The sequence below is a fragment of the Miscanthus floridulus genome, chromosome 2, assembly GCF_019320115.1.
Source record: "Miscanthus floridulus cultivar M001 chromosome 2, ASM1932011v1, whole genome shotgun sequence".
Lineage (NCBI taxonomy): Eukaryota > Viridiplantae > Streptophyta > Magnoliopsida > Poales > Poaceae > Miscanthus > Miscanthus floridulus.
This window is the reverse complement of record NC_089581.1, coordinates 55,441,541-55,467,181: the sequence shown is the minus strand read 5'-3', so window position 1 is coordinate 55,467,181 and position 25,641 is coordinate 55,441,541. Positions and strand designations below refer to the sequence as shown.

At 47.0% G+C, this 25,641-nt stretch overlaps 2 protein-coding genes and 1 long non-coding RNA gene across 5 annotated transcripts; 1 reads left to right on the top strand and 2 right to left on the bottom strand.

The window, feature by feature from the left end:
* The first annotated feature begins 13,896 nt into the window (after positions 1–13,896).
* LOC136536566 (uncharacterized) lies at positions 13,897–15,436 on the top strand. The gene is made up of 4 exons (XM_066528816.1): positions 13,897–13,978; positions 14,079–14,162; positions 14,279–14,597; positions 14,935–15,436. Exons 1-4 carry the CDS (start codon positions 13,897–13,899, stop codon positions 15,434–15,436), a joined length of 987 nt encoding a protein of 328 aa, XP_066384913.1.
* A 1,207-nt stretch (positions 15,437–16,643) lies between these two features.
* On the bottom strand, positions 16,644–18,236 carry LOC136536565 (uncharacterized). Its single transcript, XM_066528815.1, has 3 exons — positions 18,119–18,236; positions 17,153–17,962; positions 16,644–17,041 (listed from the first exon to the last, which is right to left on the bottom strand). Exons 1-3 carry the CDS (start codon positions 18,234–18,236, stop codon positions 17,019–17,021), a joined length of 951 nt encoding a protein of 316 aa, XP_066384912.1. The 3' UTR covers positions 16,644–17,018.
* A 3,301-nt stretch (positions 18,237–21,537) lies between these two features.
* LOC136538859 (uncharacterized) lies at positions 21,538–24,120 on the bottom strand. 3 transcript variants are annotated; one of them, XR_010779472.1, is made up of 6 exons: positions 23,770–24,120; positions 22,720–22,904; positions 22,589–22,633; positions 22,406–22,463; positions 22,072–22,164; positions 21,538–21,961 (listed from the first exon to the last, which is right to left on the bottom strand). It is a non-coding gene; the product is annotated as an uncharacterized lncRNA (long non-coding RNA). The 3 variants fall into 3 exon arrangements; XR_010779473.1 differs by having other exon boundaries at positions 21,539–21,961; positions 22,720–22,830; XR_010779471.1 differs by having other exon boundaries at positions 21,541–21,961; positions 22,720–22,833.
* Positions 24,121–25,641: the final 1,521 nt, after the last annotated feature.

Sequence of the window (25,641 nt, the reverse complement as noted above, 5' to 3'; positions counted from 1 at the left end):
ATTACGATGGAAATCTCACTGTCCTTCCTCCCATCGGCATACCCCCTGTCTCATCGGCAATAGTCTTCAAGTCTTCCCCCATCAGCATACTCCTTGTTTCATCGGCAGTAGTCCTCAAATCTCCCTTCATCGGCATACTCCCTGTCTCATCGGCAGTAGTCTTCAAGCCTCCCTTCATCGGCATCACCAGCTATCGGCAACCATCTTTACAAGCTGGCTTTCATCGGCTATCAAAGTATACAGTAACTTTCCCCTTGCCGATTAGTCCACTCCAAACATTTTAACACGTGCAAAAAATGGTGTCAACAGGGTCCCCTATTGTAGAGCGGAGCTTGGCGGCCGGTTCTTGTCGTCGGCACGGCAGCAGACGGTAACCACCGCGACGGCGACGACTTCCTTTGCTCGGTGAGATCTAGAATAAGAAGCAGAGCTAGCTAGGGCTAGGAGTGGCGCATAGAGGCAAAATGGGGATGCGGCAAGGCCCTTGGGCTTTATAGGGGCTGCTCCACATGCAGATCACGCCATATCCCGGAGGAATCGGGATCGGCCACAGAGATTTTCCAAAAGGGAGAGAGAGAGAGAGAGTCTGGCTCAGACGGAGGTAGGAGAAAGGGAGGGGTGAGGCTGACAGAGGGGACCCACATGTCAGTGGAAGAAGAGCATGGGGCCAGTGCATCAGCCAGATAGAGAGAGGGATGAGGCGCGCTTGCGGGCTTCCGCTGCTGCGGCTGGGCCGACCCGCTGGGGTGGGCCGCGTGAGGAGGGGGAGTGGTGCTGGGCCAAGCTGGACTAGGCTTTTCGGGAGAGAAAGGCCAAAAGGAAAGAAGAATCGGCCCTGTGGGAAAGGAGAAGGCTGAGGCCTTGCTGGGCTATAGGATTGAGTGAGGGAGCTGGGCCTTCAGGCCAGAAGGGGACTGAGGAGGGTTTTGTTCTTTTTATTTTCTTTCCTTTTATTTCAAAGCACTTTTTAAAACATTTGAATTCATTTTGAATTTTAGTCAAAACCACTCACCTCAATAAAGCAAATGCAAAGGCATGAATGCTCAGACATGTTTCTACACCTTATGATAAATTTTAATTTAAAGAAACATATTATTTTCCTATGTTTCCATGAGCACAAAAATACAAAATTAAATCATTTTAGCTATATTTCAAAAGAAGCAAATTTTAGGGTGTTACATCTTGTCTTATGAGCCGTACTTTTTCAGCAAAGGAATAGTTTTTTTCTCTCACAATAAATCAATGAACAATACTTTTCAGCTTGTCTTTTTAGCGAAGCAACGTGTGGAGTAGGAAATTCTACAAACCACTGAACAAGCCTGTCATGTGGGGCGTCCAGTACCAACGCCGGCCATGCATCTAGGAGCAGATTTAGGCATGCAGGCATGCAGATTGACAATCAAATATTGCTAGAATAAAGGGAGTTTGTTTCCTTTTTATTAGAAGGCCATGGGCCTATATAATCCATGTAATCGACACTCTTTGGATTAAGCAAGAATTACCAACCCTAATCCTCTCTCTTCTTCCTAATCTCACCTCCTTCACCATTGGGCAGTCGGGCAACAACCCCGACGCCATTACCAGTCAAGGCTATGAGCTCCGTAGCTGAGGACCCGCTGTCTTGGGCATCGACACCCTTGACAACCTGGTATCATGATCCAGGCCTTCCTCATCCAGCCGCCCACCATCGCTGCCACCATCGTCCCGCCCTTCCTCTGCGCCACCCACCCCATGCTGCGTACATGCCATGGGTGACAACACCGTGAACAACACCAACAACGCTGCCTTGTAGGTGACCTTAGACTCCCTGGTTGCATCCATTAGGACGCTCCAGACGTCCGTGGAGGCCAACGCCCAGGCCATTCAGCGCCTGGACGCTGCGCGCCTACCGCCGGGCGATTAGTCATCCTCCGCACACTCCGAGTCAGGGGAGCACCACCAAGATCGGCTGTCGTGTTTCCAAAAGCTCAACTTCCCGTGCTATGACAGCAAGTTCAACCCGCTAATCTTCATCAACCGGTGCGAATCCAACTTCCACTAGCAAAGGATCATGGAGGAAGAGAAAGTGTGGATGGCTTCCTACAACTTGGAGGAGGGCATCCAGCTATGGTACATCTAGGTCTAGGCAGACAAGGGCATCCCCTCATGGCGCCGCTTCAAGGATCTTCTCCATCTCCGCTACGGACCACCGCTGTGCTCCAATCCCCTCCATGAACATTTTCAAGCGCTGTCGAGGAGTACCAGGAACATTTTCAAGCGCTCCTCCCCCGTGCCGGGTGCCTTGATGAGGAACAGCGCATCCAGCTCTTCACTAGGGGCCTCTAGCCACCGCTTAGCCTCGACGTCGAGGTCCACAACCCTCAGTCCCTCGCCATTGCCATGAGCCTCGCCTGCAAGTTGGAGCTTCGCGAGCAGTGTGCCATGGCGGCTACGCCACCACCACGCCCAGGGCATGATCACCAGGGGGCCTCCTACTGGTGCCACCACCCCATCTGGCGCTTCCAGCGCCATAGTCGGTCACCATCGAGGGCCGCCAGGTCAAGTGCCTATCGCAGGCAGAGATGGAGGAGCGCCACTGCCTTGGCCTCTGCTTCAACTGCAACAAGAAGTTTGGGCGAGGCCACAACCGCCTCTACCAATGCATCTTCCTCCTTGACTTGGCGGCGGCCGAGGGTGACACCGACTCTAAGCCAGATGAGGCCACTCTAGCAGCGCCCTAGATCTCACTCCACGCCATCATTGGCATGTGCACCAGCAAGACCATGCAGATGCGTCTCACGATGGGCGGCACCTCCCTCCTCACCCTGATCGACTCCAGCTTGACGCACAACTTCATTGTCGAGGAGGCGGCCACCCGCGCCTCACTCCCGACCATCACCCAGGGACAACTGCGGGTCATAGTGGCCAATGGCAAACGCGTCTAGTGCCCTGGCGTGTTCCACAATGCACCGTTCTCCATCAATGCGGAGGAGTTCACCGTGGATTTCTACACCCTGCTATTGGCTGGGTACGATGTCGTCCTGGGGACCTAGTGGCTGGCAATGCTGGGCTCAATTCTGTGGGATTTCAGTGCCCTCACCATGTCCTTCTGGCATGGCGGCCGCCGGATGCGCTGGTGCGGCACGACGGCTACCACAGGCTTGGCGATCTAGGCCTACATTGGTGTCGATCTCCTCACCGCCATCCTCGAGGAGTTTGCCCCTATCTTCGCTGAGCCCACCGGCATGCCTTCATGAAAGGTCCTAATATGGCTAGAGGGGGGGGTGAATAGCCTATTTAAATTCTACAAATCATCTAGAGCAATTTGATTAGTATGACAAATGGCAAAATACAAACTTGCTCTAGCTCTACAAGGGTTGCAAGCCACCTATCCAACAATTCTGGTAGCAATGATCACTTGTCACACAACTTGCAATCCTACTAGCTAGATTAACTAGAATAATGATGCAAGCTCTCAATTCTAATTACACTAAAGAGCTTGCTATAACTAGTTTGCAAGAATGTAAGTGAGTGAGTAGGATGATTATACTGCCGTGTAGAGGAATGAACCAATCACAAGATGAAGATTACGTCAATCACTGGGAGAATTCAAATGACTTGAGACAACCGATTTTCTCCTGAGGTTCACATGCTTGCCAACATGCTAGTCCATGTTGTGTCGACTAATACTTGGTAGTTCGGCGGCTAAGAGGTGTTTCACAAACCTCGTCCACACGATTGGACACCACAAGAACCTACCCATAAGTGAGGTAACTCAATGACACGAGTAATTCACTAGTGTTACCTTTTGGCACTCCACTGGGGATGGTACAACTCCCCTCACAATCACCAAAGATGGCCATGAACAATCACCAACTCATGCCAATCCTCCACCGCTGCACCAAGCCATCTAGGTGGTGGCAACCACCAAGAGTAACAAGCGAAATCCACAGCACAACACGAATACCAAGTGCCTCTAGATGCAATCACTCAAGCAATGCACTTGGATTCTCTCCCAATCTCACAAAGATGATGGATCAATGATGGAGATGAGTGGGAGTGCTTTGGCTAAGCTCACAAGGTTGTTATGTCAATGAAAATATGCAAGAGAGTGAGCTTGAGCCAGCCATGGGGCTTAAATAGAAGCCCTCACAAAATAGAGCCGTTGTACCCCTTTACTGGGCACTGATCGGGGTGACTGGACGCTCCGGTCCTACTGACCAGACACAGGGCTTAGCGTCTGGTCGCCCGATGGCGGCCATGTATCATCCTGCATTCAACAGGAGTCATTTGATCTCAACGGTCATGACATGACCAGACGCTCTACCATAAGTGACCGGACGCTGAACCCCCAGCGTCCAGTCGTTTACAGTAAGGTTCCAAAACCAGTTTTCTTCGATCGGACACGTCTGGTGGTACTTGACCGGACATAGCCAGCGTCCGGTTAGTCACCCTAATTTCTATGTAGCTACGTGAGCTCTGATCGGACATAGCCTTCTAGCATCCGGTTAGTCAAAAGGCCCAGCGTCTGGTCACATGATCGATGCCAGGTAATCACTGCCATGCCTGACTGGACGTGCCGGTCCCCCTAAGACCAGCATCTGGTCAGTTGTAAAATAGCAAGACTGACCCTCTATCATCTCTATCTCCTTCACCCTTGCCCAAATGTGCCAACCACCAAGTGTATCACCTTGTGCACATGTGTTAGCATATTTTCACAAATATTTCCAAGGGTGTTAGCACTCCACTAGATCCTAAATGCTTGTGCAATGAATTAGAGCATCTAGTGGCACTTTGATAACTGCATTTCGATACAAGTTTCACTCCTCTTAATAGTACGGCTATCTATCCTAAACATGATCACACTCACTAAGTGTCTTGATCACTTAAAACAAAATGGCTCCTACATTTTATACCTTTGCCTTGAGCCTTTTGTTTTTCTCTTTCTTCTTTTCCAAGTTCAAGCCTTTGATCATAACCATGCCATCACCATTGTCATGATCTTCATCATTGCTTCATCACTTGGAGTAGTGCTACCTATCTCATGATCACTTTGATAAACTAGGTTAGCACTTAGGGTTTCATCAATTAACCAAAACCAAACTAGAGCTTTCAATCTCCTCCTTTTTGGTAATTGATGACAACCCTTATACAAAGATATGAAATAAGATTCAATTGAATTCATGTTGCTTGCCCAAGCATATTTACCATGTGTAAAGGATATGGACAAGTTTCATGAACTCCATATGGTAGCAATTGCTCCCCCTACATATGTGCTAAGAGTTTGGATTGTAGCTTTGCACATATACTTAGATAGGAAATATAGGAGACAATTTCTACCAAATGATGCTAAGGTATAAGAGATGGACCTTTGAAGCGTGATACCAATCGGAGTGCACCATTATACCATCCTTAGCACCATTAGTAACTAGACATACATAAAAACTAGAATACCCCATGAGATCAATATTACAAGTGAGGGTCTAGTTTCCATATGATGAACATAAGTCTAATTACTTTAGCTAGATACCACTTGATAGCTAGATACCACTTGTAAATACTTGGAAATAAAATCATTAGATATCCTATGCATGCTAATTTTTCATTTTATCATTCAAACCTACAGCTAGCATACACCACACAAGCATGGATATTGAAATTTAAAACTTGTGCCATGCAAGCAAACATATGAAATGCACATTCAAATGCACCATACAAGTTCATGAGCTTGCTCCCCCTACTTGTGTGCTCAAGATTTTAATTGATCCCCTTCCTTTGCCTTTGTCATATCTTATCTTCTTATCTCTCTACACTATTTCTCCCCTTATCACTTATCTTTATTTCTCTCCCCCTTTGTCATCAATGATCACAAAGGCTTAAAGTATAGATAGGTTCAAATTATAGATAGGTTGGCGTGAAACCATGTGAAATAAGGATCATTTTTCAATTTGGTTCAATCTAGATTACTTGCAAAAGATATTTAACTCGGTTTGATCCAAGGACAAGCTTCTTCACACCTCCAAATAAGGGTTATCTTGTACCATGTTGAGTTAAACACTTATAGCTCATTTTATAGATCAAACACTAGGTTTACAAGCCCACAAACATGTCATATGCTACCACTAGATCATTTCAAACATACAAGCAATAGTGGTAACATACAAGCATCAGATTCATTTGATTTTCATGAATGAGCCTATTCAAATGTGAAATATGTCTAGATGCACTAATCATGTCCTTAGCAAGGATGAATGTCATGCCAATCAATTTCTACCTTGTATTGCTCGAAGGAGAGGCATGTCATATAATGGGGTTGCATCAACACATATTGGTGAAGTCAAGTATGTTCAATTCATTCCTTAGCTTGCAAAACCTCTTCTCATCAAGTGGCTTGGTGAATATGTTGGCAAGTTGATCTTCGGTGCCCACACTCTCAATGCAAATGTCCCCTTTTTGTTGGTGATCTCTTATGAAGTGATGATGGACATCTATATGCTTTGTTCTTGAGTGTTGAACCGGGTTGTTTGTAAGTTTGATGGCACTCTCATTGTCATATATTAATGGCACTTGCTTAAATTTTATTCCAAAGTCACTCAAAGTAGCCTTCATCCAAAGTAATTGAGCACAAGAACTACCAACCGAAATGTATTCCGCTTCGGTGGTTGAAAGTGCTACACTATTTTGCTTCTTTAATGACCAAGACACAAGTGATCTTCCCAATAGTTGACATGTGCCCGATATGCTCTTTCTCTCAACTTTGCATCCCGCATAATCAGAGTCCGAATATCCAATCAACTCAAATCTTACTCCTTTGGGATACCACAATCCAACATTTTGTGTATGCTTCAAGTACCTCAATATTCTCTTTGTTGCTTTCAAATGACTCTCTCTTGGTGAGGCTTGAAATCTAGCACACATGCATACACTAAACATCACATCCGATCTTAATGCGGTCACATAGAGTAGACTTCCAATCATAGACGGATACATCTTTTGATCCACCATGTTGCCACTAGCATCACTATCTAAGCTTCCACTTGTCCCCATTGGTGTACTAATAGCTTTACTATCATCCATTCCAAACTTCTTGAGCATGTTCTTGATATACTTGCCTTGACTCACAAATGTGCCATTCTTCATTTGCTTGATTTGAAGACCAAGGAAGTAGCTAAGTTCTCCAATCATGGACATCTCAAACTCACTTGCCATCATCTTGCCAAACTCCTTACAAAAATCTTGATTTGTTGACCCAAATATGATATCATCAACATAGATTTGCATTACAAACAATTCATTTCCAAGCATCTTGTTGAAGAGAGTGGTGTCAACCTTTCCCATCTTGAATCCCTTAGAGAGTAGGAAATCCCTTAATCTCTCATACCATGCTCTTGGTGCTTGTTTCAATCCATACAAAGTCTTTCTCAACTTGTAAACATGGTTGGGTTTCTTTCCATCTTCAAAACCGGGAGGTTGCTCAACATACACAAGCTCATTGATGTACCCATTGAGAAATGCACTCTTCACATCCATTTGGTACAACTTGATGTTGTGGGCACAAGCATAGGCTAACAAGATCCTAATTGCTTCCAATCTTGCAACCGGGGCATATGTTTCTCCAAAGTCAAGACCCTCAACTTGAGTGTAACCTTGAGCCACTATCTTGCTTTGTTCCTTATTACTATCCCATCTTGATCTTGCTTCTTCCGAAAGACCCACTTGGTTCCAATCACATTATGATCCTTAGGCCTCTCAACTAACTCCCATACTTGGTTTCTTATGAAGTTGTTTAGCTCTTCATGCATAGCATTGACCCAATCAACATCCCTCAAAGCTTCATCTATCTTCTTAGGTTCAATGGATGACACAAATGAGAAATGCTCACAAAATGAAGCCAATCTTGATCTTGTTTGCACACCTATTGAAATATCACCAATGATAGTGTCCAATGGATGATCTCTTGCAACATTGGTTGGTTGAAGCACTTGCACTTGATTGCTAGCATTTTATTGATCACTTGGTTGAGATGATGAACTAGCCACTTGTTGATCTTGCACATTGCCATCACTAGTGCTTGCTTGGATTTGATCATGAGAACTACTAGCTTGCACATTTGAGTTAGAGAGCACTTAATTCTTGTCATCTTCAACATCAATCACCACTCTAGGCCTTAACTCACCAATGTCCATGTTTCTCATTGCCTTGACCAATTGAGTTCCTTTCACATCATCTAGATTCTCATCTTCCTCTTGGAAACCATTTGTTTCATCAAACTCCACATCATGAACCTCCTCAAGAGTACCACTAGCCAAATTCTAAACTCTATAAGCCTTGCTAGTAGTGGAGTAACCGAGCAAGAAACCTTCATCACATTTCTTTTTAAACTTGCTCAATCTAGTGCCTTTCTTCAATATATAGCATTTACAACCAAATACCCGAAAGTATGCTATATTTGGCTTTCTTCCATTCAATAGATCATAAGGTGTCTTCTCCATCATAGGGTGACAATAGAGTTGGTTGCTATAGTAGCAAGCCGTGTTGATTGCTTCGGCCCAAAAAGAATGACTCACATTGTACTTACTCAACATTGATCTTGCCATATCAATTAAGGTTCTATTCTTTCTTTCAACTAACCCATTTGATTGAGGAGTATACTTGGCCGAGAATTGATGTCTAATTCCAAATTCATCACACAACTCATCAATTCTAGTATTCTTGAATTCACTACCATTGTCACTTCTAACTTTCTTGATGGTTGTTTCAAACTCATTGTGAATACCCTTGACAAAAGATTTGAATGTTGCAAACACATCACTCTTGTCAACAAGAAAGAAGACCCATGTATATCTAGTGAAATCATCCACAATCACAAATCCATATTTATTTCCACCAATGCTAGTGTATGTGGTTGGTCCAAACAAGTCCATGTGCATCAACTCAAATGCCTTAGATGTGCTCATCATACTCTTCTTAGGATGTGTGTTACCAACTTGCTTTCCGGCTTGACATGCACTACATAGCTTATCTTTCTTAAAAGTGACATCTTTCAAGCCTCTAACTAAGTCATGCTTGATTAACTTGTTTAATTGTTTCATTCCAACATGACCAAGCCTTCTATGCCATAACCAACCCATGCTAGATTTAGTGATCAAACATATTGACAATTGAGCTTCTCTAGCATTGAAATCAACCAAGTATAGATTCTCATATCTAAATCCTTTGAATATCAAGTTAGAGCCATCTACACTTATGATCTCTACATCATCCACACCAAATATGCACTTGAAACCAAGATCACACAATTGAGCTACCGACAAAAGGTTGAAGTTCAAGCTCTCTACTAGTAGCACATTGGAAATGCTCAAGTCATTGGATATTGCAATCTTACCAAGCCCTTTGACCTTGCCTTTTCCATTGTCACCAAATGTGATACTATCAAACCCATTGCTCTTGTTTTCATTGATTGAATTGAACATTCTTGGATCACCGGTCATGTATTGTGTGCACCCACTATCAAGCACCCAATGCCTTCCTCCGGCTTTATAATTTACCTACAAAAGAAGATCAATTCTTTTTAGGTACCCAAACTTGCTTGGGTCCTTGTAGGTTAGTCACCAAGGTCTTTGGTACCCAAATGGCCTTCTTCTTTGGGCCCACAATTGGTGTACCAATGAACTTAGCATTCACACCGTTGGCACCCTTATAAAGCATGTAACAAGAATCAAATTTGATTGAGGATATATTAGGTAGCTTGTTCTTGTTAGTCTTGCAATTTTGCTCTATATGCCCAACTTGTTTGCATCTATTGCAAAACCAACCATTGCCCTTCACAAAGCTAGCTTTGGGAGTGACAAAGGCCGCCTTGCCTTTCTTGGGGGTATAGCCCAATCCCTCTTTGTTGAGAGAGAACCTTTGGCTACCCAAGCACTTTAGCAAACGAGCATCTCCACCATATTCATTGCCTAAGGCATGAGTGAGCTCATTCACCTCCTTCTTGAGGGTCTCATTTTCCACTTTTAGTGAGGCATCATAAGTGATTCCATCACTCAATGGTGAAGTAGAAGTGGTAGTGCTACAAGAGGTGTTAGTGGGAGCAACAAAAATAGATTTATCAACAAGATCACATTTTAGTCCCACATCACATGATATGATCACTTGCTCCTTCTTGGCTTCCTCCACTTTGACTTGCTCAATGAGAGAGGAGTGAGCCTTTTCAAGCTTAGAGTGAGATTTGCCAAGCTTCTCATGGGCTTCCATTAGCCTCTCATGAGTAGCATTGAGCTCATTAAAGGATTGCTCAAGAAATTTTACTTTCTTGCGCAATTCTTTGCACTCCTTTCTCTTCATCTCATTGCAAGCGTGCACTTGCTCACACATGTCCAAGAAATCCTCTTTGGTGTACTCCTCATCCTCATCATCATTATCATTCCTGCAAGAGTCACTTTCACATTCATCATCATCACTCTCATCATATTTTACCTTGGTAGGCTTTGCCATGAGGCATGTTGATGGAGTGTCGAAGATGGAGAGCTTCTTGTTGATGGCAATGCTTGCTAGTGCTCTCTTGATAGATTTCTTATCATTATCACTAGAGCTATCTCCATCTGAAGAACCATCACTATCCCAAGTGACTACATAGCCTCCACCCTTCTTCTTTTGGAAGGTCATTCTCTTCTCCTTCTTCTCCTTTTCATTTTTATCTTTCTTATGCTTCTTCTTCTCATCTTCATTATTATCACTATTGTAGGGACAATTTGCTACAACATGATTGGGGCTCTTGCAATTGTAGCATCTTCTCACATACTCTTTGCTCTTGGTGTGATCTCTTCTCTTTCTTACACCATAGCCCTTCTTCTTCATGAATTTTCCCATCTTGCGGACAAAGAGGGCCATAGATTCATCATCAATATCACTAAGATCATCATCATCACTTAATTCTTTCTTAGACATGCACTTATTCTTGGATGATGATGAGCTAGCCTTGAATGCTATACTCTTCTTCTTCTTATCTTCTTCTTCATTCTTGTCATCCTTGTCATCCCCTTCCCTTTCCACATGGTATGTCTCTTGGGTTATGACATCACCTAGTACTTGGTTGGGGGTAATCTTCTTCAATCCTCCTCTTATGATGAGTAATCTCAACATCTCAAATCTTGGAGGTAGGCACAATAAGAACCGATGTGAGACATCATCATCCTTGATCTTCTCTCCCAATGCCTTTAAATCATTGACAATGACTTGCAATCGATGGAACATCTTCAGAATGCTCTCATCATCCTTCATCTTAAAACTTGTCAACTTGTCCTTGAGGATATACAACTTGGCACTCTTCACCGCCGGTGTGCCCTCATATGTTTCTTCCAATCTTTTCCACACCTCATTTGCTCTTTCACAATCCTTGATTTGCTCAAACACCTTGGAATCAATGGCATTGCATATGGTGTTGAGAGCCATTCTATTGCATTGCTTGTTGATCTTATCTTGGTTGGTGGGATCATCAGGATCGATGGTAGCATAGTCATTCTCGGTCACTTCCCATACTTGATCATTGATTGAACCAAGATACATCCTTATCTTTCTCTTCCAATAATCATAGCATGTGCCATGAAAAAATGGTTGTTTGCCCCCACATGGTTGAACACAACTTGAGCCATAATTTGACACCGAGGTTATTAAGCCTTCAATCAAACGGTGACCACGGCTCCAATACCACTTGAAAGGTCCTAATATGGTTAGAGGGGGGTGAATAGCCTATTTAAATTCTACAAATCAACTAGAGCAATTTGATTAGTATGACAAATAGTGAAATGCAAACTTGCTCTAGCTCTACAAGGGTTGCAAGCCACCTATCCAACAATTCTAGTAGCAATGATCACTTGTCACACAACTTGCAATCCTACTAGCTAGATGAACTAGAATAACAATGCAAGCTCTTAATTCTAATTACACTAAAGAGCTTGCTACAACTAGTTTGCAAGAATGTAAGTGAGTGAGTAGGATGATTATACCGCTGTGTAGAGGAATGAACCAATCACAAGATGAAGATTACGCCAATCATCGGGAGAATACAAATGACAAGAGACAACCGATTTTCTCCCAAGGTTCACGTGCTTGCCAACACGCTAGTCCCCGTTGTGTCGACCAACACTTGGTAGTTCGGTGGCTAAGAGGTGTTTCACAAACCTCGTCCATAGGATTAGACACCGCAAGAACCTATCCACAAGTGAGGTAACTCAATGACATGAGCAATTCACTAGTGTTACCTTTTGGCACTCTGCCGGGGAAGGTACAACTCCCCTCACAATCACCGAAGACGGCCACAAACAATCACCAACTCGTGCCGATCCTCCACCGCTGCACCAAGCTATCTAGGTGGTGGCAACCACCAAGAGTAACAAGCAAAATCTATAGCATAACATGAATACCAAGTGCCTCTAGATGCAATCACTCAAGCAATGCACTTGGATTCTCTCCCAATCTCACAAAGATGATGGATCAATGATGGAGATGAGTGGGAGTGCTTTGGCTAAGCTCATAAGGTTGTTATGTCAATGAAAATGTGCAAGAGAGTGAGCTTGAGCCAGCCATGGGGCTTAAATAGAAGCCCTCATAAAATAGAGCCGTTGTACCCCTTCACTAGGCACTGATCGGGGTGACCAGGTGCTCCGGTCCTACTGATCGGACGTAGGGCTTAGTGTCCGATCGCCCGATGGCGGCCACATATCATCCTGCGTTCAACAGGAGTCGTCTGATCTCAATGGTCATGACATGACCGGACGCTCTGCCATAAGTGACCGGACACTGAACCCCCAGCGTCCGGTCGTTTACAGTAAGGTTCCAAAACCAGTTTTCTTTGACTGGACACGCTCGGTGGTACTTGACCGAACACAGCCAGCGTTCGGTCAGTCACCCTGATTTCTGTGCAGCTATGTTAGCTCTAACCGGACGTAGCCTTCCAGCGTCCGGTCAGTTAGAGGCCCAGTGTCGTCACATGACTGACGCCAGGTTATCACTGCCACGCCAGATCGGACGCGCCGGTCCCCCTGAGACCAGTGTCCGGTCAGTTGTAAAATAGCAAGACTGACCCTCTATCATCTCTATCTCCTTCACCCTTGCTCAAATGTGCCAACCACCAAGTGTATCACCTTGTGCACATGTGTTAGTATATTTTCACAAATATTTCCAAGGGTGTTAGCACTCCACTAGATCCTAAATGCATGTGCAATGAATTAGAGCATCTAGTGGCACTTTGATAACCGCATTTCGATACGAGTTTCACTCCTCTTAATTGTACGGCTATCTATCCTAAACGTGATCATACTCACTAAGTGTCTTGATCACTTAAAACAAAATGGCTCCTACATTTTATACCTTTGCCTTGAGCCTTTTGTTTTTCTCTTTCTTCTTTTCCAAGTTCAAGCCTTTGATCATAACCATGCCATCACCATTGTCATGATCTTCGTCATTGCTTCATCACTTGGAGTAGTGCTACCTATCTCATGATCACTTTGATAAACTAGGTTAGCACTTAGGGTTTCATCAATTAACCAAAACCAAACTAGAGCTTTCACTCCAGCACGCACCCGTGACCACTGCATCAACCTTCTGCCGGGATTAGCCCCGGTGGCTGTCCGGCCGTACCGCTACCCCGCCGCGCATAAGGATGAATTGGAGTGCCAATGCGCCGTGATGATGGCCCAGGGCATCATTTACCGTAGTTCCTTGATGTTCTCATCGCCGGTCCTCTTGGTCCATAAGGTCGATGGCTCCTGGAGATTCTGCGTGGACTATCGTGCCCTAAACGCCATCACGATCAAGGATGCGTTCCCGATTCCGGTGGTCGACGAACTACTGGACGAGCTCCACCACGCCTGCTTCTTCACCAAGCTCGACCTACGCTTCGGTTACCACTAGGTTCGGATGCACACCGCCGACATCGCTAAGACCGCCTTCCGCACCCACGACGGACTCTACGAATTCCTCGTCCTACCGTTCGGCCTCTGTAATGCGCCGGCGACATTTTAGGCACTCATGCATGACATCTTGCGCCCTTTCCTACATCGCTTCATCCTTGTCTTCTTTGACGATATCCTCATCTACAGCGAGTCATGGGCCAATCATCTTCACCACGTGCGTGCCGTCCTCAGCATGCTCCAGCAACATCAGCTCTTCGTCAAGTGATCCAAGTGCGCGTTCGGGGTTGAATCGATCTCCTACCTCGGCCACATCATCTCTGCTACGGGTGTCGCCATGGATCCTGCCAAGGTCCAAGCAGTGGCTGACTGGCCGTAGCCTCGCTCAGCGTGGGCGGTCTGGGGCTTCCTCGGCCTGGTGGGGTACTACTGCAAGTTTGTTAGGGAATTCGGCACGATCACCGCCCCCCTGACAGCCCTCCTCCACAAGGAAGGGTTCTCCTGGACACCAGAAGCTACTGCGGCTTTCACCACCCTCAAGACAGCTGTGACGACGGCGCCTGTTCTCGCCCTGCTTGACTTCAACTGCGCCTTCATCGTCGAGTGCGACGCGTCTAGTTACGGGTTCGGCGCAGTACTCCTCCAGGACCAGCACCCGCTGGCGTTCTTCAGCAGGCCAACCGCGCCACGCCTTGCGTCCTTGGCAGCGTATGAACGTGAACTCATTGGCCTCGTCCTTGCCATCCGCCATTGGAGGCCATACTTGTGGCGACGCCGTTTCATGGTAAGGACTGACCATTTCAGTCTCAAGTTCCTCTTGGATCAGCGCTTGGCCACTATTCCACAGCACCACTAGGTGGGCAAGCTCCTCGGCTTCGACTTCTCCATCGAGTACAAGGTGGGGAACATGAACACAATTGCGAACACCCTTTCTCGCCACAACACGGAGGAGGCCATGGCCCTGGCTATCTCGGCCCCCCGCTTCGACTACATCGACCGCCTCTGACAAGCTACGTCCACCAATCCGGCTCTGGTGGCGCTTCAGGACGAGCTGGCGACGCGCGTCTCCCTGGTCGCTCCTCGACGGCCTCGTTGCATTCAAAGGCTGCCCCTACATTCCACCGGCATCGCCACTGCTCCACGAGGTGCTCACCGCTGTCCACGACGACGGACACGAGGGTGTTCAGCGCACGCTCCATCGCCTCTGTTGGGACTTCCACTTGCCCAACCTTCGCAAGACGGTGCAAGATCACATCCGCGCCTGTGCCACCTGCCAGCGGTACAAGTCCGAGCACCTCCACCCCACGGGTCTTCATCTACCGCTGTCCGTTCCGACGGTGGTCTGGACTGATATCGGCCTCGGCTTCATCGAGGCGCTCCCACGCGTGGGCGGCAAGTCTGTCATCCTAACGGTGGTGGACCGATTCAGCAAGTACTGCCACTTCATTCCCCTCGTGCACCTGTACACGGCGGAGTCGGTGGCCCGGGCATTCTTCGCAGAGATTGTACGCCTCCATGGCGTTCCACAGTCTATGGTCTCCGACTGAGATCCCATCTTCACGTTGGCATTCTGGCGTGAACTCATGCAGCTCACAGGCACCAAGCTCCACATGACGTCGGCATTCCACCCGCAATCAGACGGATAGACAGAGGCTGCGAACAAGATTATCGTCATGTACCTCTGCTGCCTCACTGATGATCGTCCTCGGCAATGGGTACGTTGGCTCCCATGGGCAGAGTTCATCTACAACACGGCATTCCAGACGGCACTCAAGGACACGCCCTTCAAGATCGTCTACGACCAGGACCCGCCCACGATCCGTTCCTACGAGCCCGGTGACACCAGGGTTGCAGCCGTGGCCAAGTCCATGGCGGAACGTGACGAGCTGCTCGCCGACGTCCGCTGCCGGCTTTAGTAGGCTCAGGCGGTGTACAAGGCCTACTACGACAAGCACCACAGGGAGGTCCACTACGCCGTCGACGACTGGGTCTGGCTCCACCTCCGTCAGCATGCTGCAGCGTCCCTCCAAGCTCCGACCTCGGGCAAACTTAAATCCCGCTTCTACGGGCCGTACCGCGTCGCCACCGTCATCAACAACGTCGCCTACCGCCTGGAGCTATCGGATCGCGCCCGCCTTCACGACGTCTTCCACGTCGGTCTCCTGAAGAAGTTCGTTGGCACGCCCCCGACGTTGCCACCGGCCCTACCACCGATCCACCACTGAGCGGCGGTCCCGGAGCCCGACCGCGTCATGCGCGCTTGCCTTACCCGTGGCGTTCGCCAGCTGCTCGTTCATTGGAAGGGCGAACCCGCTTCATCAGCATCGTGGGAAGACCTCGACAGCTTCGTCGCCCAATACCCCACATTCTAGCTCGAGGACGAGCTGCTCGTCGAGGGGGAGGAGATGTCATGTGGAGCGTCCAGTACCGACGCCGGCCACGCATCCAGGAGCAGATTTAGGCATGCAGATTGACAATCAAATATTGCTAGAATGAAGGGAGTTTGTTTCCTTTTTATTAGCAGGCCACAGGCCTATATAATCCATGTAATCGGCACTCTTTGGATTAAGCAAGAATTACAAACCCTAATCCTCTCTCTTCTTCCTAATCTCACCCCCTTCACCATTGGGCAGCCGGACAACAACCCCGACGCCATTACCAGTGAAGGCTACGAGCTCCGTAGCCGAGGACCCGCTGTCTTGGGCATCGACGCCCTTGACAAGCCTATCAGGGCAGGCATCGTGGACTCGTGTTGTGACTAATGTTAGGTGCTAGCAGTTCTGCAGATAGATCAAAATCACATGAACATCAGAGCATGAGCAGGGAAAAATCGAAGCAGCAAACTGTTGACGCTGAACAAGAAATGTTGAGAGGTAGAGCTTTCAGCACTTGTGTTTTCCTCTGGCAGACAGGCTCAAGCACTAGGATATACAGTATAATTAGTACTAGGATCGACTGCATGCACTTTTTTTTTGTGAACGGATCGACTGCATGCACTTCAGTTCCATTGCTGGCAACCTGCATGATTCGCAGCGGCCACCTCCACCTCATGCAGCTGGATTAACCTGACGGGCTCTGCCGATGCAAAACAGTAGGACGCCTATTTCGATGAGCAGTAGCACAACCACGTCAAAGACAAAAAAGCTCCACGGCTGCAGAGTGCAGAGACAAAAAGCTCCATCATCATCACACACTGATGCCAGTTTGTAAGGACAAGAAAGATATGGAAATAGGGGAAGAGAGACGAGAACTGGCGAGCTCACCGTAGTAGCTCACCCACCGCGTCCTTGCAGGGAATAACGGGACGCGCAGGTAGCAGGAGTAGCCGACGACCACCACCGCGTCGCCGTGGAGCAACAACAGCTGCCTCCCTTCCTTCAGCGCTGGAACCACTTGCGCCGACTCGTTCAGGCACCGGGAGCACTCCGCCGCGGTGCGGTTGGCCACGCACTGGCTGCCCAGCGCCGCGGTCGGCGTGTCGTCGCCATAGCCGTCGTAGAACCAGCCGCGCCACGCGTCTTCGCGGGCCGTGGACGCGTTGGTGTCCGCGTACGAGAGGAAGCAGCCGGCGCGCCAGACCGCCCCGCGGCGTCCGTGGCATCCGTCGGCGACGTCCTGGGCGGCGGTGGACAGGCATTCCAGGCAGTTGTCGCCGGGGCCGGAGCCACGGCGACGCGCGCCGAAGCCGAAGCAACACGCGCGCGCGAAGGCACGGTCGTCGCCGACGGCCCCGGTGGACTGCGCGACGGAGACGAAGCCCGTGGGCGCGGCCGCGGCGGCCGCCGGAAGCGCGCCGAGGAGCGCCAGGACGTTACCAGGGAACGCGCTGAGGTTGTTAGATAGCGCCGCGGGGGCCGGGGCGCAGTCGAGGATAGGCGGGATGTGGCTACTCGTGCCTGTCGGCTCCAGCTTCAACGCGATCCCTGGTTCCGCGGCCATCACGTGGACGAGGAGGATCAGCGCGGAAACGACGGAGGGCTTTGGGCAGTCCACCTTCGACGCCGCGATGAACACGGTGGCGGTGGCTGACAGTTGCGCGCTGGGGAGCACAGGTGAGTGATGAACTAAGATAGCTGAGGTAGAATATGGGAAAATTTGGCTAGAAATGGATAGGGAATCGGAGGAATTTCAGCGTGGCAGGAGGCCAGGAGCCCGCGAGGAAGAACTCCTGTTCGGTTTTGAGTTCAGTTAACAGACATGTTCGTTACAAAGCCGTTCTCGTCATTCACACCGGCTTCTGGGTCCACCAGTCAGCCACTGCCTTCCTCCCTGTTGCCAGATCCCAAACACCTCCGCTTCCAGGCCTGCTGCTTCCGCCGTCGCCTTCGCATATCTCTCGGGGGTCATGACTCATGACAAGGTGCTTGACAGACTAGCTTGATGAAGAATCCATCAGTGGCAGTGCGTGGCAAGACGACCCGTGGTTGGCCGCCGTCGCCTTCGCATATCTCTCGGGGTGGACGAGTGAGCCTGGTTGGCCGCCAGTGGCCTTCCGGAAAAATGTTGGGCGCAACCCGTCTTTGATCTTTCTCAGTCTTGCATGGTTTGGTTATTTGGTATGGGCATGTGCGCGGCGTGATGACTTGTGAGCCCTACGCCTACCTATACGGCTATACATACCTTACCTATTCGCGGCAAACTGTAGGCGTCCTCCTTTAATTTGTGCCTGCCTCTTCAGGCATAATCTCGCCATTTTCGCAAAGTAGGAGGAGGATGCCCTACGGTTCCAAATTCTGAACGCGTAAACGGGTCGAGGATGGATGCAGCTAAGCAGAGGCCGAAAAGATGCAACTGCGGCGCTCTGATTCCGGAATCCGGATGGACGGTGCCATGTTCTCCTTCTCCAATGGCATGACTGACAGTGCATGCACATGAGATGCAAGCAAGGCTTAAGCTTCTCCCGTCTATTTCTTTCGCCGTCGGCCACCGCGCCTTCACGCGACCGCGGCCGAGTGCCCCAGGTGCCTGGACGAGTTTAGTCCACGTCGACGCGGTGGTGGTCGTCGGCGTCGGCTATTCCTCCTGCTACCTGCGTGTCCCGTTATTCTCTCCAATGCCGCGGTGGTTGCTCTACGGTGAGCTCAGTAGCTCACTCGTTCTCTATTCCCCTCTTTCGATCTGTTTATTGTGCTTAGAAACTGACATGAGGGCGATGATGATGGAGCTGTTTGCCCGTCTGTTTGTTTCTGCAACATTGGTATGTTCAGTTGGTATGTCTAATCGTGTAACTTCAGCGAACACTGAACAGCGTAATTTGCTCATCTGGGCCGTTAGAGAATCACTAGGGAGCGTGTGGCCGAGGCAGCACGTAGAGCCCGGCAGGATCGTCGGTGCGTGCAGTGGCCCATCGGCGGAACCCAAGGGATGTGTAGCGCAAATTTGTGAGGTCTCCAGCCCATGTGACGTGCACACCGCACCGAGATTCGAATCAAGGACATCGGCCATCCCAGCATTCATCCACCCCTTGCTAAGCGCTACCCATATTCAGGCTAGACCATCAAGGTCGCCGGCCTGCTCGGGCTCCTGGGGTCCTGTCTTCTGATTTCGCTCGGCTACACCTACACTGGCGCGGCCGAGCACACGTTGCACTGTTGCAGTCAACAGAGGCGCATGTTTCGTATTGCTTGTTGCGGTGGGATTTAAATGGGCTGGGTTTAATTAGGATTGACCCATTTTATACTTAATTAAATCAAATTATTCGAAGACTATAAATGATAGGTCCAATAAGGGTACCTTAAAATCACACTATAAAAGAGCGAGTATTTTTAGGGATTCTCTCTCTATAATAATCGTTCAATATAGACGTCATGCTATATGAGCCTTCCGTCATCCGTGATCTTACATGTAAGATGTAAGACTCTCCCTCAACCAAAATTCCTCCTAGACCTCGAAAAAGAAAAATAATAAAAATCTGAACACAAGTGAGATGTAAGACTCCAACAGCCATACAAGCCAAATTATCATGTTAGAGGACTCCGATACCCATACGAGCCAAAATATTAATGCAAAACGTATTTATATGAGCCAAAAATATTATTGTGAAACATGTTTGAACTCGATGTCAAAAATACTAATGTGTAACATGTTTGGACTCGATAGTTGCTCAGTAGGAGTATATGTGTGGCCCTATCATCAAGTTTGAACCTATCTATAAAGATATTCTATTTCTATATTTAATTTTGAGGGGTTCTCCCTCTATAATAACCATTCGATCTAGACGTCGTGTTATATGAGTACTCCGTCATCCGTGATCTTACATGTAAGATGGAAGACTCCTCCTCAACCAAGATTCCTCCTAGACCTCGAAAAAGGAAAATAATAAAAATCTGAACACAAGTGAGATATAAGACTCCAATGTCCATATGAGCCAAAATATTAATGCAAAACGTATTTATACAAGCCAAAAATATTATTGTGAAACATGTGTTGAACTCGATGTCAAAAATACTAATGTGTAACATGTTTGGACTCGATAGTTGCTCAGTAGGAGTATATGCGTGGCCCTATCATTGAGTTTGAATCCATCTATAAAGATATTCTATTTCTATATTCAAAAAATGTCTATGATATATATGAACTAATATATCGAGAATTCAATTAATATTACCATTGCATTTGAAATATTTTTCATAAACACGTGCGTGTCGCACAGGCTTATTTGCTAGTTTTATTAAAGGATGAGTTTAAAAATTAATTATTATGCATATTTGTGAGGTTAAAAGAGACGGACACAAAATGATATATGCCGATAAAAAGAGTCCTGAATGGGCACAGGAAAATGGAAAGATGGAAATTTTATTATTATTTTTACCCAACAAGGATACTCACACGAGGAAAGGAGACATGCCGGAGGCAGAAGGGGAGGCTACACAAACATAAATTATTTTAGTCACAGTTTGAGCGTTGTGCTTCTATACATGTGTTGCGGATGAATGTGGGAGGCGACGGACAAAAAATTAATAATATTATGTGAGTGTCTAGTTATCTATCGATAGATTTTACGTGATCAAATTTGTCAGATTTTATAGTACACTAGTAGAAATGCACTCAACGCACGTGTCTATAAAAAATTTCTCTTCGAAAGGAGGAATAACAAAAAAAAATCTTCTAGTTGCTAGTTGTAATTCTCTTGAGTTTACTTTGATCTTTGTGAGTTTGTAGAAACTAAAATGTGCTCTCTTTTTTTGTAATATATAGTTACAACTTAGAATGAGTTTACTTCGATTTTTGTGAGTTTATAGACACTGAAATTTTCTCTCTTTTTTACTGTATTAATATATTTTGAGATATTTGTATCATTCATACAGTGTCTGGCAAGATGCTGTAAACAGTTCACATTTTCTTCTCGTGGAAGGTTACCATTCTATCGTCAACATAGCTAATTTGATTTCTTTAGTACGGAGAGAAGCCAAGCAGATTAGCAATAGGTGCAATAGGTAGGGATGAAAATGAATCGGATATGGATGTATATCACCGATATTACATTTATTTTCATATTTCTGCCGGATTCAAATTTGAATACGGATAGTATTAGCTTGTCGGATAGGATACGATTGGGTATTAACATCATAAATATGCGATTTGAGTCTTCGGATACGGATAAGGCTTCAGATGATAAATATCTGGACTCGGATACGGACAAATTTAATTTTCTCTAAATAGATTTGGTCTCGAATAAAGTCAGAAAATATCCGTACCGTTTTCACCTCTACCAATAGGCACAACTCATCACACAGAAGCTCATGATTCTTGTATGCTTTGATTGTGTACAACTGTTGCCATGGATAATTTGAAAAACGCTAGTGAAAAATAAACAAGGACTCACTAATGATATACTATTTGCAACAAAGGTGACACTGCTAGTTATATACTATTTACATCAAGGCGACATTGCAGATTGGATGCCTTTATTCTATTCTATCCTGGTTCTCGACCCAACAATGAATTCTTGAAAATAAAGTCCTTTTCTTGTCTCAAATTGATCATGCTGTTCTTAAAGACTTGAAAGTTATGCTTTTTATATTATTCACACCAATGGGCTACTAACATACCATTCCATCGGTCACCAGCTCCTGCAAGTCACAAATTTATTAGACGAACCATTTACAAGAAATGTGGATGCTTATTTTGAAAAATGCATAGGTTTAACATTTACCATCAATAACAAATAAAAACAGCTCACCTGTATTTCGTTTGGGAATGTCGGCAAGAAAACTTGTATTCTAACATGTCAACTCCTTAAATCAGAATTGATGTTTGCCTCATATGAGGCAATCTAACATACAAAAATAATTAGGTCAAAATTAGAGGCATTAAGGCATGTTTTTAATTTATATAATGATTGAACTCAACCAAGACAAAGGTCAGGGAACCACAAAAAATTCTCTTCTGATCTTAGACTCACCCTTTCATTTAGCAAGAACCCAAAAGCAGTTTAAAATATTAAGTCTTCAACACCAAGGGAACACACTTAATAATTTCACAATATAAACATCAGCATCCACATAAGCTCATACCTTTAAATAGAGAATGTTATCTTTCTATAGCTTTGACTTTTGATTCCTCGTCATCTTCCTGAAGGAAGATCAAATACAAACAAAAAAAAAGGTATTACTTAAAAGTGTTGCAGGAGTAGGGGGAAAAGCTAGAGCACTAAATTTTTCAGTTGTATCAAGTGTGAATAGTATCATGATACATACACTGCCGAACAGCTTCTTAACTGCACGAGTTTCCTGAAGCAACACCTACAAAAAACCAAACGTGTAAAGTAACAGTGTTTATGACTGCCCCGATCCTCACAATATACATAACAAGAAATTTTTTCAGTTACCTTTGTAAAGATTTATGTGACTTAGAAAGAGTGGACGGCATCAATGAGGTGCTGCACTGCCACGACGGATAGCGACAGCAACGACTCCTGGTTGCACACTTGCACTCCCAGCTGCTGCAAAGCAGAACCAGCTTTCAGCACCTCATATAGATTTCCTTGTCTGATTTCCACAAGTAGGGCCATGGCTAGAAAGTGGACAGAATTTTTTTTACCAGTTATACAGGATACTGTAAATTAAGAAAGATCTGGTATAGAATATTTATTATGATGCCATAATTTATGTGGTACATATGTGCATGTCACTCCATCTTTAAGCAGACGCCATCCAAGCATCCAATTGCCAGGATACTTGCCTGCTGCTACCCACAACGAAGCTACCTCAAGTGTTCAAACTTGTGTTTAGTATTTGAATTTCGAAACACTGTATTTAAGTTTATGGAATTAAGTAGCTTCTATAATCGTTCTGGATAAGATTAAGATTTTGTTTGAGCAAGGCAATCACGACAGTGCAAACACTTCTGGGTACTTGATCAGGGTAAAATTAGGAATTAAAAAATGACAATCAAAATGCTACACAAGCAGGTGCCTACTCATCCTGGGTATTTTGGAGCGTCGAATTCAGTTTTAAAAAGACAGAACTAAATAGGGTTTGGCATCTTAGATTCAGAAGGAACATGTCCTACTGCATGAATACCGTGGCTAATGCAGAGATCAGCCTTGGGAGTTGGGCAGGGGGCTATGGGTCTCGAGGAGAGGAAGAACACCGGAGCATCCCTTGCCAGCATGAGCCACAGGGCTCCTCCGGCTCCCCGGCCACCAGCCGATGCCGATGCGAACTCTGTTGAGCCCTCTCCTTCTCCCGCTCCCTCCTTGTGAAGGATTCGACGAATCGGTCATCCACAGCCCCAAGATATGTTTATATACATCTTATTGCCTTTTTGCACTAAGTATTTAGCTGATTTAATAGCAGATTCATTGATCGCAAAAACGAAGTTAGGGGAGGCCTTCCTCTGACCTCTGTGCACAGAAAGGATGGGGCATGGCTGTTACCCGGATGTCGATGGAGATAACACTCGTCCTTGTGGATGCGGCTGGTGGGCTCCGGGTTCCGGACCTTGTGGAGATGAGAGTGTAGGAGATCCACGGCCACGGGTGGTTGTGAGTGGCGAGTGGCGGTTGCTCGTCGAGCGGTGGTGGCGTGCGCCCCTCGCGCGGCCCCTAGCGGCGGCAGCGCCGTGCGCCCCCTGCGCGGCCTCAGCACGGTCGGATGAATCTGACCCTGACCCAGGCGGCAGCATAGATCAGACCGAGAGGGGAACGGTGTCCCGACGCCGCCTCCGCAGATAGGGAGGTGCAGGAGCGGGTGCTAGGGCGGCGGTGTGGAAGGCAGGCAGAATTAAGGTTGGCAACGGAACCGGTTCGGATTGCGTGGAGTCTGTGGCACCCAAAACTGAAATCCGAACTGAAAACCCGAATCCATCCTGAACACCAATTCGGACAAAAATCCATCTCCGAAACCAAAACCCTCGGATCCCCAAAACCCAACAGATTATCAAAAACCCGAAACATTGAGCCGAGAATCTGTGAGGATGCGTTGGCCGCCTGGCCCTATGCGATGAGTCGCTGCTTGGGGAGCGCCGCGTCGCCGCCTGCGCGTCTGCGGCTGGGGCTTTGGGGGTACTGCGCGGCCCGCGCCGCCGCCTGCTCCGGGTGGGCGCGCTGGCCCTTGCTCCTCTGCTTGCTGTGACTGGTGGGTGCAGGTGGTGGCGCCGGAAGCTGCTCCTCTGCTTGCTCTAACTGGGCACTGGGCGAGGTCGCGAGGGCCTGAGGACCGAGAGAGAGAGAGAGAGAGAGAGAGAGAGAGAGAGAGAGAGAGAGAGAGAGAGAGAGAGAGAGAGAAGCAGAGCAGCGCTGGGTGGGTGCGGCGTGCGGCGCTGGGTGGGTGCGGGAGAGGGCTGAGGGATCTTATATACCTAGGGTTGCTAGTTGGGCCACTAGTGGGTTGAATCTTTCAGGCTCGATGGAGCTTTGTGGGTGGAATTAAAGATCTGCACCAAAACCGTAGCATTTCGGGTATCCGAACCCGAAAAAACCGTGGGAAAAAATCAGGCCCCGAAACCGAAACTCGCGGATATCCGCCCCGAACCCGATCCGTTGCCATCGTTAGGCAGAATCACGGGGTGAGGCGACCACCAGATGGGTACGCGTGTGTGGGTACACTGATTTTGGGTGAAAAAAAACTGCGTGAGGGAGGGCGTGGAAGCAGATTTGTACGGCAGGAATGGGTAGGATGTAAGATGTTAGGTTGGCAGGTGGCCCAACGTAGATTGATATAGAGTGTTAGATTTAAAGACTCAAGTAGATCTAAGGGACCAAAATTAAGGTGGGTAGGAATATCCAGGTAACATGTATTTTTCAATTCATTCGCTCTTTTATAGAAAGAAGAATAGATATATTACTACAGATTGACTTACCACTATCGTCACTTTCACTGTCGTAGCGATAGAAGCGACGGTGTGATACCTCCATCGTCGGTTGACCGATAGCGAGGCCGAAAACCGGCAGTTGAAACTGCTACCACCGACGGGTTAATGGTAGATGCAGCAGTGATATTGAGGTTGCATTTCCTCCGTCGCATGAAAAGCTGAGCCGACTGGGATATGTGTTTTGGCCAGCGGTCCAAAACTAGCATTTGGTCAACCGGCGGTAAAAATTCAGTGTGAGTGTTGAATGCCCTCAACTTCTAAGGTCATCAAATCACCATTACTTCTGCTGCCAGAAGCCAAAGAGCCGTACCCACCGCTCTACATATTCTTCAAGCCCAGTGCCCTCTAAAATCACCCCTCTTCTTCATCCATCATCCCCTTCTCTTCCAATCTGCAAAGAAAATGTCAGACAGCCCCATCAAGTTTCCAAATAGAC